Raw genomic sequence first — 20466 nt, 5'->3', positions numbered from 1 at the left:
AAAGTTGACCGATAGGACTAGCCAAAGGAGTTCACATGGCAGTAGCCTTGACACCCCGTGCCATTTGGATCTTCTTTTCCCTGCAGGACAAGCCACAGGTGGAGCATAATGTATAGGAGATTGGGCCCAGGTGAGCCTTGCATTAGACAAGGACCATGTACACGAGGTCGCCATTGACACGAGAGGATCACTATCTCTAGCTTACCTCATCGGAGGCCATTCATACACTTAAAACGTAGACTCAAAGACCACATGCCTGCACTTCGAGTCAGTTTACCATTTTCCAAGCCTCCTTAAGGAGGACAATGCTATTCTTCCTTCCATTGATATAGGTTTTCACACAGCCTTGAAGACTCTTACAATAGCTGCTTCCATGCTCATGGTAGATGATGGGCTATTAGAGTATGACTCATTGCCACGAATCCAAACTCTCTCCTTGGGAAGGTGATGTTGGAGACCTAGATTACTAGGTTAGTGCTTCAAGGGAGATTGGACATCTAGTGGGGCCCACCTGTGACTTCAGCCTCTACCATATGATCCTCTTTGCAAAATATGGGTCCCAATCCTTGCCTAGGGCGGCCACTCCTAGCTACATTATCACACTTGAGCCCTTGGAATTACTTAGAAATTCCAAACTCGCTTTAGAGATTATAATGATACTCCTCCAACCTAGTAAAGGTAGCACTGTTGGGAGGTGGGAAGATCAGTCCATCTTTTCTAGGTTTTCAACTATGCAGCTTGTGGAATGGAGCAATTCATTAGGGGAGAAATGGGGTCTCAAAAGGGCCTTGTAAGGAATGGATTAGGGGAGGGATTAAAAACTTAATCCAATCCTATGCAGAGGGGTCATAATGGAGGCTTAGAAGGTTTTGGTAGGCTAGAGATGGTTTTGTAAGCAATTAAAGGGGAGGAGTCAAAAAAGCCATGAGTAACGTTCACATACAGCCACATGATTGGCTTGTTGGCCTAGTGGTAAGGGTCTAAGGGTGGAGGCCATGAGGCTGTGGGTTCCATTCCTTGCATGCCTACACAGAGCATTTACTTTTTGGAGGGTGCAAGTGGGAGTGCCTGGACACATGGCGCACTCGCACGACCCACGACCTGCCCTGTACGTCTGGCCACGCCCAATGTGCCACCATTTCCAGCCCACTTGGAGCCCCACTTACATTTTCCTTCAATGCAACCCCTCCCCACTTTTTGAATCTTGGGACGCATGGCAGCACACGGTGCTCCCTCCATAGTCCTAGTGGTTTTCTTCCCCAAATCCATGGTTTTTCCCCCCCCTTTTTCAAATAGAAACCACCTTTTTCAAACTGAAGCCACCTATGACCTAGGCATAGTAAATGCAACATGGCACCTCAACATACGATTTCCCCACGCAAAGGAGCACTCCCATCAGTACTCCTCAAATCCCTCTCTACTCCCTTGAAATTAGGAAACACTAATTGGAGGCCCTTTTGAGACCCTATTTCTCCCCTAATGGACTGCAATTCTCTTTGACCTATACTCACATAATGAACCTTGTGAGATAATGTTTGGTCAAGAAAAATTAAGCTCAAGTATGTGTGGGTGTATGGGTTCATATGTGTAAGAGCATATGTTTATACTATGGTCTACACCCACTGTTGGGTGATGATGATGCGTCATCCATTTCAGAGAAATCCTAGCATGCCTTGCAACATTACAGAAGCAGACAACGCTACGTGACCAAGGACCTCACACCCCTATAGGTAGGGGCATAACCTCCTAGAACATCGAGACACTACTTGCAAGGAGGGAAAGTGGACAATGTTTCGAGGATGGGCATCTCTTGATAGGCCCCCAAGAGATGCCCCCAATGGGCATTTGGCGGCCTTGTTGCATAGGGGGACAGGGTCTATGAGACTTGAAGCATCACATCTTGACTGCACTATTTGGAACTATAATCGTACCTGATGGTCAATTTCAGAGAATTTCTCGTAGTCATTCACAAGACGAGGTATAGTTTTTTACACAGAGACCCATCGAAGCCAAGAGCGCCCTCCTTCGCCCATAGTTTGTGGATGCGCATGGGAGTCAACATACCGTGATGAGACTCAAGAGACAGGTGGATTTCGTGGCTTGGGGGACTGGTGGTGGTACTGTATGGATTCTCTCAAGGATGATCTCTGTCGACCCCCCCCCTCTTGCTCTCATCCCTTTCTTCATTGTCCTCTGCCCTCTCCCCTCTCTCTTTCTCCCCTCGTGGAATCACTTGCACACGATCTGGTAGATGCTTGGGTGACATAAGCATGAGGCTTGTGCATACGAAGCTCCCACAAGGAGTTTTTCGGGAGTAGAGGCTTTGATGGCCTGCTTCCAAGATCCCCACAACACGTGAGTCACCAACAGATTACACATTTTTGGAGTCGGTTTGCCGGGGAGTTCGAGATATGCTTTCGTATCGCACAAGCCTTCTATCATTGCCCATCCTTTGCAAAATTCTCTTAGCTTATCTAAAAGTATTGGTAGTGGTGTATAGGATGGTATTGAAGGAGGAAAGTGTGAGTTCAAAGTAGGAAAATTGAGAACTATCATTTATTCAGGGCAAGAAGTGCAGTCCTTAACTCTACGTTGATGAAAGGTGCATCTAGTGAGGCCCGTAGACCAACATAGAAATACACTGCCATACACCATATCTGGTATCATGTCTGGCCTGTGTGTCAGAATCTGATGTTCAAAGGGAGGCATCAAAATCTATAGCTATGTGCATGATGGCATCAGGATTAGTCCGTAAAACCTCGTCTGAGTCAATAAGCTGTGAAACACATTCCCTACTATCTGGGGCCAAGACTAGAGAAGAAGTGCTTATTTGACTCTACCTCCCGTTTGAGTCCAAAAAGACTTTCATACATGAAAGACATACTCTACTCTCTGATCTAGCAGTGTCTGCTGATGAGCCCTTGCTTCAGCAGCAAGGCGCTCCTGAATCCAAACTTCTGTAGGCCTCTTCTGCTCTTCCCTCTGCGGGGCTGCCGACTACCGGTGAACTCCAATCTCTTGTATGATAATGTCATGTCTCCTGGTGCTAGCAACTGAGTGGTATGAAGGAACATGGTGGAGAGGGAGAGGGAGAGGGAGAGGGAGAGAGAGAGGGTAGGCTAGGGAGAGAAAAGATAATACTCAAATGGAAACATAATGAAAGTGAAAGGAAATGGAAATGAGCAATAGACCAAAATGGAAAGACTCCTTGATGTTGATGTGACACACAAGTAATCATATATAGGATAGACACACACTAGAATACCAAAGTGTATATGTGATATCTCCCAATATGACACCACTCACACATAAGACTCTACTAGAACTCCTAGTAGAACACATTAAAACACACTCAACTTGACTTCATGTTCTTGGTAGAAATCACGAACACCAGTGAGGGCTGCAGCCACATGTGGAGGGGACGGCCGTCCACCTTGAGCGTGAGAAACCCAATCTCCAATACTGTCTCTGTGAGGCCCTCCTTTGCATATAATGCAGCTGGAATCTGAGATAGCAGAGCGTCCTCTCAATTGAGGCTCTGAAATAATCAATACCATGAGGTGGATACTCAACCGAAATGCATACAGATCCACCCTCTATCTAGAGCCCAATCATCAACATAAAATCTATTAATCCGTGCATGGATGGGCATCTGTAGTTTCTTGCTCGACCATGAAAACAAGAGAGAGTGTGGCTAGGTGTGAAAGGAATTATCAAACCATGTATCTCTGCCACTGCATCGGAACAAGATGGCATGCGAAGCTGCTCTCTCCAACGAGTGAATACCACCTTGTCTACCCCCTTTCTTATCTGAAGTCAACTCCTCCATATTGAAATCACCTCCAATGAACCATGAATCTGCAATGGGGGCCCAGGAGAGCAGCTCCTTCCACAAAAGGACATGATCCCCTCTGTTGTTGGGGATGTAAACCTGATACAATGATCAAAAAGGGTGGAGCCACTAAACGAGCATCCTAAGCATGCTAGAAAATTGTTTAGGACAAAGTCAATGCCATCATTATCAATGTCATCATAGTCATATTCCTCACTAACATCATCATCATCAAAGCAGATACAGCCTAATCCAATATAGTACAATACAACACACACACGGCATGAAACGTCAAAGTGTGCCTAGTGACGGGCTAGGTTGTGTAGGTAAAAATCCTGTGATAGATCGTTGTCTATGTCCGGAAATGTAATATGTTGTGACCTCTTGGCAGCGGCTTGTTAGAAATCACGGTACAACGGAAGCAAAAGAGATGAATACTTGCTGGAAAACAACTCAACAAAAGTGCAGCAACAAAGTAACAAAGGAGATGGCAAAACTGAACAAGTTCTTCCTTTTAGAATGAAGAGCAAAAGGCTGCAAGCAGCTACTAAGGGCAGCAGTTGCTGCAATCTTCTTCCACCAACGGTAGGCTAGACAAGTCACCTTCTCCCTACTAAGTGCGCGCTGCTGGATCAGCTTCAGTGCTGAGAGGCTGAAGGCTTGAGTGCTATATGATAGTGAGGGGGAAGGGGGCTTTATATAATAGAGGGGAGAGGCCACAAAGGGGTGGTGGATTGACCACCGACCATTGACCTTGGCCACCGGCCATTGACCTTGACCACCGACCATTGACATTGGCCACCGACCATTGATCTTGATCACCGACCATTGACCTTGGCCACCGTCCATTGACCTTGGCCACCGACCATTGACCTTGACCACCGGCCATTGACCTTGACCACCGACCATTGACCTTGACCATCGGCCATTGACTTTGACCTCAGCCACCAACCATTGACTTTGACCGGTCGGCGACCCCCTTTCAATCACTTCCCCTTCTAACCGCCTAAGCCCCTTGCCCTTCTCCTCATAAATGGGGGGGCAAAACATGTGGGGCAGCCACGCGACATGATCACATGGGTTCATCCAGGAGTACAATACGAGGCAACCATGTATCGACACATGTCAACCACAGGTCGACACATGTCAACCATAGGTAAACCAGGAGTATCATGTCGAAAGCGATCTCATCAAGAGCTGCGCACATGGAGAGTGAGCTTAGCACATGGAGCAGTAAGGAGTATTTACATTTACACAGTGGTTCAATGATACAGTGGTTTAGTGAGACAGTGGTGTAGTGGTGCGGTGATCCAGCTCACTGGCACATGGAGAATTTACACCATCCTGACTAGAAGAGACTGGCGAGTTAGAGAGTCAAGAAGTCGCCGTAGCCATCAAGAGAGCCAGCGGCGCAACGGCTATCCTCAACAGCTAAGGAGATACGAGGATGACCAATGGGAAGAAAGGGGGAGATTCTCAGCGAAGAAGGGACCCTCCAAGGCGGGGGATGAGGATGAAGGAGAAGGTGGAGAAGGGAGATGGGAGGAGAGGGCATTCAGCATTCGGCACTGGAGCGGAAGAAAGGAGAGTGTGAGGAGAGATAGAGGCTAGAGCTACGAGCTCGCCAAGGAGAGAGTGTGGAGAGACTTGTGTGTACCCTCTGTCTACTATGGGGATAGACCTGTGTATTCTTGTGACTTGCGACTTGTGACCTGGAGACACTAGTCCAGTGATATGTACTTTGGCCAACTTGGTCACTTTCTCATTTCTCTTGTCTCTTCTCGATATGGGGATTGTTCACCAGTGTATGACGAGATTTTCTTATTCTGCTTATGTTGTGGAGTTCTCAGGTGATTGTCATTTAGCATAGTGCACTCGTACGTCGTCGTTCACTGCAGTATAGCATACGACACTCGCACACCACTGCACGGTGCACTCTGCGCGATCCATTGCATTAGAGCATTGCAACACTCATGCTTCTCACGCCAGTGGCCTTTGGCCTCCGGTAACACCTTCGGAAGGATAGGAACCCCTCCCCTCAAGCAAGGTGGAAGGACTTCAAAAAAGCCTTCTACCAACAGTTTATGCCTAAACAGTTTAGAGACCATGTTCTTCAAGATTCGGACAGTTTGCATATGGATGCAGGAGATACATTGGATGTGTACAACCAAAAGTTTTGGGATGCTTATTTGCAGGTTGCACCTTTCAAAAAGATCTCCAAAGGAACCCAAATGAGAAAGTACAGAGCAGGTCTCAGTCCAAGAATTCAGGCAGTAGTAAATGCTTTGGGAGCAAAGAACATTCAAGACCTTATGCATTCAGCTTCAGTAGCTAGTCTTGTGCCGTTACAAGATCCATCTATAGTACTATCCTTGCATGCAGGACGTGCTGAAAGAAAGAAAACTGATTTTTTAAAATCAGAAAAGAAAGAGTACCCCAAGGTTGAAAAGAAAGGGTTTCAGCCTCAAAAGCGAGGGGTACTCAGTTTTCAAAGACTTATAAAGGCAAATCCCCATTCACCCCTGAACAGATAGCTTAGTTTCGCAGAGATGGGAAATGCTTTAAGTGTGGCAAAGAGGGGCATGTGGCTGCCCAGCGCCTAGAAAAGCCTTCAACTTCGAAGGGAAAAGAGGCAGAGAAGCCGCAGGGACCGCAAAAGCCAATGGCAGGAGGAATTCCTGACATACTGGGTCATGTTTCAAACCCAAAAGAACGAGAATTGCTGCTATCATGGGGCAAAGTCAGAGACCAGCAAGCGCTAATTTTATTTGATCCAGGGGCTACTGATAATTTCATATCAGAGGACCTAGCCCTGAGGCTGGGAATAAAGACAGAGGAGTTGGCCAGGGCTTTGGATGCCGATCAGATGTTCTGTGGAAACCCTGTGCCAGTCACTCCCTTGATAGGGAAGCTCCGTCTTCGTGTATAGAGTTATGTGGATCAGGAAGACTTCTTCATTTCTCCACTGAAACATCATGATGTAGTCTTGGGTATGCCTTGGTTTTATCGCAAGGCAGTGAAGTTGACTCTTCCTGAAAGAGTGCTGGAGTTTGTACATAGGGGCAAAGTATATCGTGTGGTTGCTAGGAATAGAGGGGAAACTATTCCAATTGTATCAAATAGTTCTGTTGGAAAAGAAATAAAGTCAGCAGTTTCAGCTTACATGATTTTTGTAAAAGAGAGAGATGTGGAAATGCATGCTGAAACAAGTGAGGCAGATCAGAATAAATTTCAGTTTATTGAAAATTTTAAAGATTGCTTTTCCGACGCTTTGCCAGGGGAGCTACCCCCTGAGAGACCTGAGGATCATGGCATAGAACTCATTCCTGGAAGCGAGCCACCCAATAGGCCCCCATACAGAGTTAGTGCAACTCAGCGAGAAGAGATTATGACTCTGGTGCAGGACTTGTTGTCCAAGGGGTTGATTCAGCCCAGTTCTTCTCCTTTCTGTTCCCCTGTACTGCTAGTACAGAAGAAAGATGGCTCATTCTGTATGTGCGTCGATTACTGTGCACTGAACAAAATGACCATCAAGAACAGATTCCCTATTCCGCGCATTGATGATGTGCTGGATCAGTTAAATAAAGCTTCAGTTTTCAGCAGGATAGACTTAAAGAGTGGCTATCACCAAGTGAGGATACAGCCTCAGGATGTGCACAAGACAGCGTTCCGCACTACTTTTGGGTTGTATGAATATCTGGTGGTGCCTTTTGGATTAACAAATGCCCCAGCTACCTTCAATAGGATGATGGATCGTATCTTCCGACCCTACAGATAGTTCACTGGTACCTTCTTCGATGACATAATTGTCTTTTTTAAGTCCGAAGAAGAGCACAAGGAATATCTTGCTATAGTGTTTCAAGAGCTGAGAAATTATCAGCTCTATGCAAACAGCAAGAAAAGTGAATTCTTCCTGGAAGAAATCCATTATCTGGGGCATATAATATCCAAGAATGGGATACAGATGGATCCAGCAAAGATCCGTGCCATTCATGAATGGCCAGAGCTGAAAACTGTGCATGAAGTTTGAAGTTTCCTGGGCCTGTGTTCTTACTACAGAAGGTTTATCAGGCATTTTGCGGATATAGCCGCTCCACTCCACGATCTTACTAAGAAAAATGCAGCTTTCAGATGGGGAATTCCTCAAAAGACAGCCTTCACCACACTCAAGGAGAGGCTGACTACAGAGCCAATCTTAATCGCAGATTTGTATCAACCATTTGATGTGGATTGTGATGCTTGTGGGGAATGTGTTGGGGCTGCATTGCATCAGAATGGTCATGTAGTGGCCTATGAGAGCAGGAGACTCCGGGATGCAGAGAGATTTGGGAATCTATGAGAAAGAGTTATTGGCTGTAATCCATGCCATCCAGACATGGAAGCATTATCTTTTGGGTGCAGATTTTACTGTTAAAACAGATCACCAAAGTCTGAGATACTTTCTAACTCAGACAAAACTTTCCGAGAAGCATATAAAATGGGCAAATATGCTGTCAATGTATCATTTTCAGATTGTCCATACCCCAGGAATTCGGAATTGAGTGGCAGATGCCTTGTTCCGAAGACCCCAGGTCAATAATGTGACTATTGCTTATCATCGGGACCTGGAAGGCATGAGGGAGCAATATGCTAATGATGCAGATTTTGGTGAGATTTTACAGCAAATGCAAGAGGGGCAATCCACCAGTCACTATTCCCTGAAAGATGGGTATCTAATGAAAGATGATTGCCTATGCATCACCCAGGAGATGAGGAAAAAGATTTTGGAGGAATGCCATGCATCTCCCTATGCTGGACATAGAGGAATTACGGCAACAACTCTAGCACTAGAGAGGTATTTCTTTTGGCCAGGGATGCGGAAAAATATACATCAGTTTGTTACTGAATGCCTTACGTGTCAGAAAGTGAAGTATGATAGACGAAAGGCACCTGGCCTACTTATGCCTCTTCCCGTGCCTCAGGCACTATGGGAAAGTATTACAATGGACTTCATTTTTGATTTGCCAAGATCAAAGTCAGGGAATGATGGGATTTGGACTATCATTGATAGATTCAGCAAGCTCACTCATTTCATTCCGGTTCGCAAAACCATAAAGGCAGATCATATGGCTAAGCTTTTCATGGCACAAATCTTTAAGCATCATGGTATGCCTAAGTCCATTGTCAGTGATCGAGATCCCAGAATGACCATCTATTCTGGAGAGCTTTATTTGATAACATGGGGATGAATTTGAAATTTTCTTCTTCTTTTCATCCTCAGACAGATGGTCAAAGTGAAGTAGCAAATTCCACAGCATTGGATATGCTGAAATGCTATGTGGGCGACCAAGGTTCAGACTGGGAAAAGTACCTACCATTGGTAGAGTTTGCTTACAATAATACAGTACACAGCTCTACAGGGGAAGCCCCCTTTGAGGTCATCTATGGAAAGGTGATTTTGCCACCTATCCTGAGGACCAAGGACGAAATATTTGCAGCTGATCAGTTTGTGAGAGACCTCCAGACAGCTTACAGCCAAGTCCGAACAGCAATCGAAAGGTCTCAAGAGAAACATAAAAGAGCTGCAGATAAGCATAGGAGACAATTAGATCTCAAGGAAGGGGATTGGGTACTTTTAAAGTTCAAGAAAGCTAGGCTCCGTAAGTTTAAAGGCGAACAGAAAGTGTATGCAAAGTTATCTCCCAGGTACTATGGCTCTCTCAGGGTTACAGAAAGAATAAATGAGGTTGCATACAGACTAACATTGCCAGAGCATTGGAGGATTCACAATGCATTCCATGTGAGTCTTCTAAAGAAATTCCAGGGGCCAGAGCCTACAGAGCCCGTATCAGAGGATCCACCAGAAGTGGATGAGCTGGAGGAGGTCCTTCAGCCAGAATAGATTGTGTACCATACTGTACACAAAGGCCCTCAGGGCAAGGAGTTTTACAGGTATCTTGTAAAATTCAAGAACTATATGGCATTAGATGCCAAGTGGATGGATGAAGACATGTTGTCCGATCATCCACAGCTTTTGGATGTTTACAAGGAAGCTTTTCAGTTGAGGTCAACTGAATAGAAGCCGAGGAGATGTCACCATCATGTAAATATCCTAGTTGACCATTTATTTAATCATAATTAAAGAGTTTTCATATGTGTTAATTATGGTCAAAGGTCAAAGAGTTCTGTTAACTACGATTAACCAGAGAACCACAGAGCTGACTACGGTTAGAGAGTGTTGACTTCGGTCAACGAGACTTGGTTTATTGCCAAGAGGGTTAACTATGGTTAACCAAGATGTGCCAACTTCGGTTGGAGAGACTTGACTATAATTAAGGCGCCTCGACCCTTGGTCAAAGTCTCTTAATTATAATCAAGAGTGTTGACTCCAGTCAACCAGAGAATAAATATAAATATATATTTTTATATTTGTTATGTGTGCGCATGTGTTCAGTAGGGACACCCAGCGTGGCTAGAATTAGTCCACATTGTGTTATTTGCATGCAAAGCGCTAACAATTAATGGGTGCCATGGTAGTGCGCTTTAATTAATTGTTGCAGGTACTAGGAAGAGTGATTTTCCTAAGCGCAGTGGAGCCTACCAAGAGTCTAGGAGGTGGTTCGCGTGACCAAGTGCTTCGAAGACTCCAGAGTTGCCCTTAGTGGCATGTAATTAGGAAAGTAAAGTAGAAATTGACAAGTGGCTTGTTGCCAAGAGGGGGAGTCTGAGAGCTCATGTAATTGAAATTCACGTTTGAATTTTGTATGTACAGCTTCCACGCTGAACTCATGTATTCCTTCTTCTCTCAAGTAATAAAATCCTTCGGGGGGGTCCAGCCCGACTGTTGTCCTGGGCCCTAGTGTCTCTGTTGAGAGAGGGAGAGAAATGATAATGTCTTTGCTGTCTTTTACGAGTAAGGTTGCACCTCTTGCAGCATTCCTTCGCCATATGACCAGACCTCTCTCAATAGAAGCATTTCATATTCTCCTTGCGCTCCTGATTGTCAGTCTTCTTGTGGAAGTCCTTGGACTTGCCCTTGCCGGACCTGTCCTTCACAGTTAGGGCTTTCTCGTATGCCTGGGAGTACGAATCCTCTCTAGCCTCCTCCTGGATGAGAAGAGGGCAAAACTCTTCAAAAGTCATGGGCTTTGTTCTTTGACCTGCGGTGACCGTTGTCACGAAACCTTTGAAGCTCCTGGGTAGCTTATGTAGCACCATCAGTGCCAACTGGCTTGAATCCACCTTTTGACCAACTGCCGCAAGTTGGTCTCTCACAACCTTCACCTTCGTCAGGTGGTCGTGTACTTTGTCTCCCTCACTCATATCCATGTTGTGAAGTTGATGCTGGACAGTGAGGATGCGGGCCGTGTTGTCCGTCTCATAGAGGTCTTTCAAAATGGCCCATGCCTCTATAGAAGTCTTTGCCATCTGGATATGCGGGATGACCGTGTCTGCCGTCATCCCAATAAGCATGGCAAGAGCTTGAGTATCTCGGTCTCCCAGTACTCGAGATCATCCGGATCCGCCGGGATAACTATGTTTCCTTTGCTGTCCAAGGTGTCTAGCGGCCTTGGATCACCTCCCGTGACGAGCTTCCATAGTTTCTGGGCCATGAGGTGACTCCGGATCTTCACCTTCCATATCGGGTAGTTGGTACCATCGAGCTTCCCGCTTTCTCCGAAGTTGGGGATGAAGGAAGAAGGAAGATGAGAAGAAGAGGGAGAGGGGCTGTCGTGGATGAGGCTTTTGTCAACATGTCTGGAAACAGAAATCTTCTTCCTTACTGTTCGGACCGCAAGGGCAGCAAGTAATACTTGAACCGGGACTGTCTTCGGCGAAGATTCTCACATGGAAGTCCCTTCCTCCAAGCTCCTAGGTGAGCCCCAGAACATGGGCTTTGATACCATGTTAGAAATCACGGTACAACAGAAGCAAAAGGGACGAATACTTGCTGGAAAACAACTCAACAAAAGTGCAGCAACAAAGTAACAAAGGAGATGGCAAAACTGAACAAGTTCTTCCTTCTAGAATGAAGGGCAACAGGCTGCAAGAGGAGCAGCTACAAAGGGCAGCAGTTGCTGCAATCTTCTTCCACCAACGGTGGGCTAGACAAGTCGCCTTCTCCCTACTAAGTGCGCGCTGCTGGATCAGCTTCAGTGCTGAGAGGCTGAAGGCTTAAGTGCTATATGATAGTGAGGGGGAAGGGGGCTTTATATAATAGAGGGGAGAGGCCACAATGGGGTGGTGGATTGACCATCGACCATTGACCTTGGCCACCAACCATTGACCTTGACCACCGACCATTGACCTTGGCCACCGGCCATTGACCTTGACTACCATCCATTGACCTTGGCCACCGACCATTGACCTTGACCACCGGCCATTGACTTTGACCTCGGCCACCGACCATTGACTTTGACCAATTGGCGACCCCCTCTCAATCACTCCCCCTTCTAACCGCCTAAGCCCCTTTGCCTTCTCCTCATAAATGGGGGGGCAAAACATGTGGGGCATTAACCACGAATTTTAACATGGCTATGCGCTTGACAAGCGCCACAGTACTCCCTGTCGATTGTATCCTAGGTTTGAACATAGATGGGATGTCGGCTAGTGTGATCTGTGTGTCTGTCCTCTGTCAAATGTGCCATGAGTCATGACTCGGTCTCGGGGTCTCTGCCTCGCCTGCTATCTGTGATTAGAGGGGACAGTATGTTTGGCTGGAAGAACTCCGTGATCACACTCTGAGATGACTCTAATAAGGCCTCGCGCCCTTGTCTCTATGATTTGATGAGATGCTGTCTATGTCAGACCGCCTCGTGAATGAAAGCTGCGAGGCACCTCTGGTCTGGGTATGAGAGAAGTCTAGAAAGGGGCCCAAAGCCGTTTCTGAAGAGGCAGTGGTATCATCCATGGATCTCGTAGTAGTCTGGGCAATGGAAGGCAAATCTATGACGCGATCTCATGTTAGTCACACATAGTGTGTAGAGATGACTCTCTCAGGGGATCCCCTCCTCTCGTCCACTTTCGATACGGAGTCGGTGTGATGAAACACGGAACTGCCCAATGGCAATCCTAAGCGAGTGTGGTAGGTGGATCTGAGTATACCCTGGCGGGTCAATGATGTGAAGAACTAGGCTCCTCGAGAATGCAAATGTGTGCAATGCATGCAGAATTTGAATGCAATTGGCCCTCCAATGCGGAAGAGCGCTCTCGTGAGAGTACTTGTTTCTATTTCGACCCACATGCCAGGTTGGAGAGAGAAGGTGGATGAATGCAATGTGGTAGAGAGAATGCGACGTGAGATTCACAATGAAAGGTGATACCCTTTCATTAATGTCCCTTGCGATCACTCAAGTTCCATCTTCCCATTTACACCTACCCTTATCCTATGACCCACGCATCTACCATTCAATGCACTCTAATGCACCCTTCCCTTTCCTGTTGCCCCTAGGACCTAGACATGTGTGTGCACATCTTTATTTTGGGGGCACTCCATGACCTGATCGTCTATAATGGTCTCTAGAGATGGCCATAATTTGGGGGACTCACTTGTTTCCCACATGGCAGGGGGACAAGTATAGTGGACTACTTGCTGGGTCCATTAGCCTTTTGCCTCACGGGTACATGGCTTCATTGTACCCCCTCCCCCACTTGGGCTGATCACTCATACCTAGCCTTATGTATCTCTGCTACTACGCCAGCCTTAGAGAGATTCCATCCCACACCTACTCGTGTCTAGATCCGCTTTGACCGTGCCCTTGACCTAGTATATGTGTGCCACTTAACCAGGGAGCTTTCGATCCTACTTGGAAATGATAGACCTCACCTATACCTCGGACACTCTTGTATTAGTGGTATAGAATGCTATGCCAAATCTTTCCAAACAACCTGATCCACACGGGCTCGAGATGGGAAGATGCCTCAAAACCCTTGGTTCGTGACAATGAGTGTAGAGAGGTGAGATCTCACCTCACACAGGGGCGAGACTTGGGTGATTTGACATCATTTGAGGCACATCTAATCTTCAAATGATTGACACATCATAAGAGGTGGGCCTTCCTCACACAAGATGGATGAGATTACCAGGTCATTTCAAGGAGGAGATCTGACCACTGTATGGATACTTCTATCGAAGGGGAAGCCAACTACTCCCATCACTGATCCGGATGTGTGGCACACTTATGCATGCTCTCTCCATGATCTCCCAATGTAGGCACCACCTGATACGTAGGCATTTGCTTGAGCAGCATGTATCAGACACACTACTCTCTAGGTTCTGGTCATGGCTCTGGACATATCACCAGCCCCTACTTCTGGCTAGTGCTACAAAGAGGGATTCACATAGGTCCCCAGCTTGATCGAATGAGGAAGATGGTACATCTCATTTACTGTACAATAGATTCAAGAGATGATCTCACATTGCTTCTGAAGCTGCCTCTCAGTCCACTAGATCTAGGCATGCCTTCCATATTGAGGCAACATCCATTTCTTGGTGAGTGGGGAGACATCTGTGAGCCAGGAGATTGAGGACATTCTGCCGGTCCCTGATGTTTGGGGGATAGTCATTAGCATCACAGCATGGCATATCTAGGATGCGTGTTGAAGCTTGGTGATGGGGGGATGGTAAATTTGATCCATTTCCACCATCGTCAACCTATGACTCAAACATAATTTATACCTTGCATTTAATCTAAGAATGAGCTATTGACGGCTCTAGGAAGACAACTGAGCATCAATCAACATTTCTGCAAGGCTTGGCCCCACCGCCTGTCGCCATCACCCAGCCCCCTTGGCAGCACTTCGCTCCCTAGCTGCCTTGGCCGCGCAGGCCCCTTGGCAGCACTTCGCTCCTTAGCTGCCTTGGCCGCGCAGGCCCCTTGGCAGCGCCCAGCTCAGGTCGCCCTGCGCCCTGCTGCCTCGGCCGCGCAGGCCCCTTGGCCCTGCTGCCGCGGCCACGCAGGCCCCTTGGCAGTGCCTAGCCCAGGTCGCCCTGCTGCCTTGGCTGCGCAGGCACCCTAGGCAGCGTCCTGCTCAGGTTGCCCCTCCGCTTCAGCCTGAAATTCGCGCCCCCCCCTTCAGCCTGCTGTCCTGGCCTCGCCAGGCCGCCTCTCTCCCTTGCTGATTGCCCGCCCCTCCCTTGCTTCAGGTTGGGCAGTTTCAGGGCCCTCTCCGGGACTGTTCGACTCGTTCCGGGGAGCTGAGATCCTGCTGTTTCCAGGCATTGGCGGAGCTGTCTGCCTCAACACTGAGCGACCTGTTTGCATCCCACGCAGGCTGAAGATCGGAGCATTCATTATACAGGTTTCTTTTGGGGGATTTACTTGTGGTTGGTTGCGAGTTCTTGGTGGGTATTTTCAGCAGAGGTAGCTCCTCCCCTCAGGACAGCGCAAGCTGAGACAATGGAGGACACTAATGCCACTCCCGTCGCCGAACCTGAGGAGATTGAAGTCACAGTTTCCTTTCCTCCCGACATTGTGCAGATGATTGAGGTAGTAGAGGAGGGTTTTCGTTCGACACACATCATTGGCTTTCTACCCGGTACAGGCCAACAGTTACGTGATTGGGTGTACACCAGCATGGCCTCTTTGGGTGTCTCAGTTACGGTTTTTCGACTGCTTGGCAGAGGGTACTTTTCTTTTGGCCTTCAGTCAGCAGAGCAGGCTCAAAGAGTACTTATGAGCTCACCGATTCAGTTTCAGAGCAGAGTCATCCATTTGTGGCCGTGGCGGAAGCACTTCAGTTCTACTTCCCCGGGACCGCGACAGGCCTCCTTTTGGATGCTTTTCCCTGGACTTCCTGATGAGGTCAGCTCTTGTCGCAGAGTTGTGGAGCATATGGCTAGCGTGGCAGGTACAGTCATCCCTTCAGGTGCTAGACTTTCCTATGCTCAGTCACTCACTGGTACAGGTGTTACGAGGGTTAGATTCATTTCAGATTTCCCCCCTCCTCGACCTTTGCCTACTCCACTGGAGATGGGGTCCAGATGCAGCAGAGGGTTTTGTACGAGGGTCTTCCTGATCAGTGTCTTTTCTGTCGAAAGAGAGGTCACTTTATTAGGGATTGCCCCAGTCGTCGGCATTGATCAGAGACTCCGGATACATCTCATCCTCCGAGTGACCCAAAACCTACAGCTCAGCCTCCAGGGGTCTCTGAGCCTGCTTCGACTCATTCAGCAGAGCGAGAGGAGACTCCTCTGGGGGAGCCTCCAGAGTCCAGTGAACTCAGAGGACTTGGAGGTGCCTCCAGCGGAACAGCTTTCTGGGAGAGCTCGGAGGAGACGGAGACAAAGGGAGAGTCAACAGTACGAGCAGCCTCCAGGGGTCTCTGAGCCTGCTTCGACTCATTCAGCAGAGCGAGAGGAGACTTCTTTGGGGGAGCCTCCAGTGAACTCAGAGGACTTGGAGGTGTCTCCAGCGGAACAGCTTTCACGGAGAGCTCGAAGGAGACGGAGACAGAGGGAGAGTCAGCAGTACGAGCAGCCCCAGGTACGAGCTCACAGTTGGCAGAGAGTTGAGACACATGTGCAGGAGACCCCGGAAAGGGGAGATACAGAGGACCATCCGCATGCAGGTCACGACAGGGATGCCCGCTTGCACCTTACCTTTTCCTTTTCGTAGCGGAGGCTATGGGTTATTTTATGCAGGCTACCAGTCATGGCACTTTGGGCCTTCATCTGCCTATCCGGCAGGAGCAGGAGCTTCTGGACACTGAGTTTGCTGATGATACGGCACTGACAGTCAGAGGAGATGCATATAGTCTTGCTACTGCTGCGGATGCAATTGACAAGTTCTGCCTAGCCTCAGGGGACTTGTCAATTGGAACAAATCAAAAGGCATCTGGACTGGAGCTCAGCAGGATACCCCACCAGCATGGGGAGGAGACAGAGGCTTTGTATGGTTACCCAGAGGCACCTCCATGAGATATCTAGGCTTCCAGGTTGGCATTGAGGTGTCCCCGATGCAACAGTTTGCCCCAGTTCTTGAGAGTATCCGAAGAAAGCTAGCCTACTGGAGTACGGCTAGACTATCTTTGGCCGGAAGAGCACTAGTACTCAACCAGGTTCTACTAGCGACTATGTGGTATGTTGCGTCATGTTGGTGCTTTCATGCTGACTTGATTCGTCAGGTGAGGAGATTGCTTCGGAACTTTCTGTGGAGTGGTGGTGATGGTTCTGAGGACACTAGGGCCAGAGTTTCATGGGATACTATCACTTTACCTTTCTCGCAGGGAGGACTTGGGGTTCTTGATCCGGAGATGCAGAGCAGAGCCCTTTTAGTCAAACTTCTTGTTAGAGGTTTGACTCCAGGAGATCAGCCGTGGAAGCAGTTCCTACTGCATGGGATTCACCAATGCACCCCTAGAGCAGCAGGTCAGTGGGCAGGTAGAGTCAGTTGGATCTTCCTGACGGACCAGCATTCTCAGCCTTCCTCACCACTTGTGAAAAGGCTTGTTCACATATGGGATCATTTTCGACAGCACCTCATTAGAGCAGTTCCCTCCTCCAGAGAGAAAATTGCCCGATAGCTACTTTACCATAACCCCCTAGTTCGGTACTAGGGATCTTCCCTTAGTACAGAACTTAGGACTCCCTTGGCCAGATGGCATGCTCAGGGGGTTGTGACAGTCGGAGATTGGTTCAGGGGAGGTGTGGAGATGTCAGAGGAGGTGATCAAAGATAGACATGGGCCACTTGGACAGATTGCTACCACCAGATTACTGATCATGAGAGCTATTCCTCAGGAGTGGAGGGATGTACTTACAGATCCAGCCTATGTTGATCCCATTTCTACTTGGTCAGGTTGTTTTAGTGAGGCTGGGCTATGTATTGGAGTTCGCTTAGGACCGGCACCGTTTATTTATTTTGAGACGGACTCCTCTCACAGATTGTATCCCACTCAGCCCCTGGATCGTCAGGAGCTTCTTTGGTAGAGAGTTAGGGTCATTGGTTGCCTGGGTAAGGAATGGGCCACAGATCCTTCCAGGTTGACCATTGTGGAGACTTTGGATTTTTTAGGGTCGACCTCTTGTGGAGCTTGACTGGGACCTAGGTGAGTGGGCATGGCCTGCTCCGGTGGCAGGCGTTCGTCCTCTTTCTTTTTTCCAATACTCGACGAGGGCGGGTTACAGGCTTCAGCAGAGAGACTCTCATCACATTCCATCTGCCTCCCAGCATTGGCACGCACAGGGACTTACTGCAGAGCTCTTGTTGAGCTATTGGACCCACTTTTGGGGCATCAGTAGAGCCAGGAAAGTCTCCTACTTTCTTTGGCTCACTATACATAGGGGCATACCTGTGGGTACTTGGCTTCAGCAGATGGGTAGACCCTCCTTGTGTATGCGTTGTCAGCTTGCAGAGGAATCTAGCAAGCATTGTTTATGGAGTTGCACCAGCTCTAGAGTGGTATGAACAGGTATCTTCAGGTTGTTCTCATATGTTACATCTGAGTCCTTTCTGATGACTTGGGGCGCTGCTCTTTGGGGGAGAGGATTTGGAGCCTTTACTCTCTTTGAGTCAGAGCAAGGAGACCTTGGTTTCTTCATGCAGCGTTGCCAGAGACGGGGTCCCACGGAGGTCAGCATCATGAAGCCGCAGGATTTACTTTTGGTACCGGTACCAGCACAGGATTCCATGCCTACTTCAGCTGCAGGGTCAGCCTGGGAGGTGATTTCCAGCATTACCCTATGGCGGATATGGTGTTCGCGATGTTCTTTTGTCCTTGGGGACCATTTATGCACGGAGGCTGACACTCTCGCTTCCATTTGGGCAGAGATTATCTTCACTCTTAGGAGTCAGTGGGAGCGGTGTACAGGCACCTCTTTGGCAGCTCGTGGGAAACTTATATCCTTCATGAGGACATGGGACTGCTCTTTATTTTTTCACTTGACCCCTTTTGGGATGTCGTGGCATTTTAGACCACCTCCATGGCTTTTTTGCCACATTGTTGAGGCTAGGGATAGAGTACTTTCTCTCCCACCTATTGTATGATTTGTTTTGAATGGAATATATCACTGTTTATTTAAATCTTGACACATTTCCATCATGAAATATAATTATTCAGATTGTACGTCCAAGATTTCTTTTTGTGGTGGCAGCCTTATCCCAGGATAGTAGGCATTAGATGCTGATCCAGGTATCAATAAATTTGCAATCTCGACATGTGTTTAGATGAGATACAATTTGTTCTTCTGCTCATTTGTTCCCAACCAGCTTCAAATTTAATCTAGTTAGCATTACCTGCAAGGGTACTTCTCTTTGGATTTTATTTGTTGTGGCCTGTTGTATGCCAGATTGGAACCTTCCCATTCTTGCTTCAAGTGCAGCTTGCCTGTGCCAACAATTACAAAAATTTTCTTCCATTAGAATACTAAAGTTATAGATACCTTACCAAGAGAAAATGGTAAGATGTTGCCTGTAAAATGTTTTTATGGCTTCTCAGAATTGTGCACGTTCATTAAAGAAGATCATTGGAACAGATCTCAAAATTCTTTGGTTGGCTAGATTTTGGTAGTGGTGAAGCTCCTCCACTGAATCTATTAGTATGGTAGGGGTCTTGCATGGATGTGTTGATGGTGCCCATGTGTCTGTGGGTGTGATCTGATGCATGTTTGACAACATATAAGTCTGATGCATGTTTGACAACATATGCTTATACAATACACAGAGACATTTTCCTTCTCTAGTTCACAGGATAAATAATGTCTTTGTGGGAAATAAATGCTATCCTGTGCTCAGTATCTTTATATGCCCAAGATTCACAGGCTTGATATTTGAAAAGGACTCCTTTTTGTGATTGAAAATTCCTCTATTTTTGGTATTTTGGTGTGTCAAAACCTAACAGATGCATTCCTCTTTTTCCATGAGTCGTCATGTGCGTAGATAACTTTTGAATCTGTGCAGAAAGCAGACCATGAGGAACTTCCAGCATCAAACTGTATAGTAAATCGTCTCTCTTCACATGATTTCCATGCATTTGTGAGCTTCCAACAACGAAGGACATATTTTGAATTTCAACCAAATATTTAGGTATCAGATGTTTTAATGCAACATTACACAACATTACCGCCGTGCTTCTTCATGACGCTGTCTTGTATCGAGTTCTTTGCTTGGGGGGTACTTTGGCAAGCTTGAGGGGTCACATGCAAATGGCTTCGTTTTGAAAAACTGCAAGGCATCACAGGAGCTGAGAGTGTTTACTAGCACAGTCCAAGTAGTGGAACTCAGTATGGCAATATAGACAATCCGGCTGCCTTATTTATTTATCTAACATGTTTATTAATAACACACTTGAATATCCTTTCTATCAAATGTTATGTAAAAGGGGAAAAGGAAATATTTTATTATCCTCAATGAAGCATGCAAGATGTACAACCAGTTATCAGCATCAATGCTCAAAGAATGATAGGTTTCAGAACCTCGTGTACATTGTTGCGCACTCCTACTGTATGTGAGCTCTTCAGGGCTCTCCTTCTCCCTGTGTGTGAACTCTTCAGGACTCTCCTCCTCCTTCTCTCACCCCCTCCCCTTGTACCTACTTGGCAGTGGGATGCAACCAATGGAAGCAGTGTAATTGCAAGTTTGTCTGACTTACCCTCCCTATCTCTGTTGTTTTGCAGGACGTTGGCCTTGCTGCTCTTCTTCTTGAGTAGAAATGGGT

The 20466-nt window shown here is 47.3% G+C and overlaps 1 protein-coding gene across 2 annotated transcripts in view; it reads right to left on the bottom strand.

Moving 5' to 3' along the window:
- LOC147899787 (putative serine/threonine-protein kinase At1g54610) overlaps window positions 1–20466 on the bottom strand; it is an 89964-nt gene that overhangs the window by 7308 nt on the left and 62190 nt on the right. For both annotated transcript variants that reach the window (XM_087376811.1, XM_087376812.1), the window contains 2 exons: window positions 19873–19973; window positions 19047–19137 (listed from right to left, as the gene is read on the bottom strand). In XM_087376811.1, coding sequence (XP_087232937.1) covers window positions 19047–19137; window positions 19873–19973 — 192 coding nt within the window. The remainder of the gene's footprint in view (window positions 1–19046; window positions 19138–19872; window positions 19974–20466) is intronic.

Source organism: Dipteris shenzhenensis, chromosome 7 (genome assembly GCF_047967505.1).
Source record: "Dipteris shenzhenensis isolate YYH24624 ecotype China chromosome 7, Dip_SZ_1.0, whole genome shotgun sequence".
Taxonomy (NCBI): Eukaryota; Viridiplantae; Streptophyta; class Polypodiopsida; order Gleicheniales; family Dipteridaceae; genus Dipteris; species Dipteris shenzhenensis.
The sequence above is the reverse complement of the archived record's forward strand: the minus strand, read 5'-3'. Positions and strand labels throughout refer to the sequence as shown.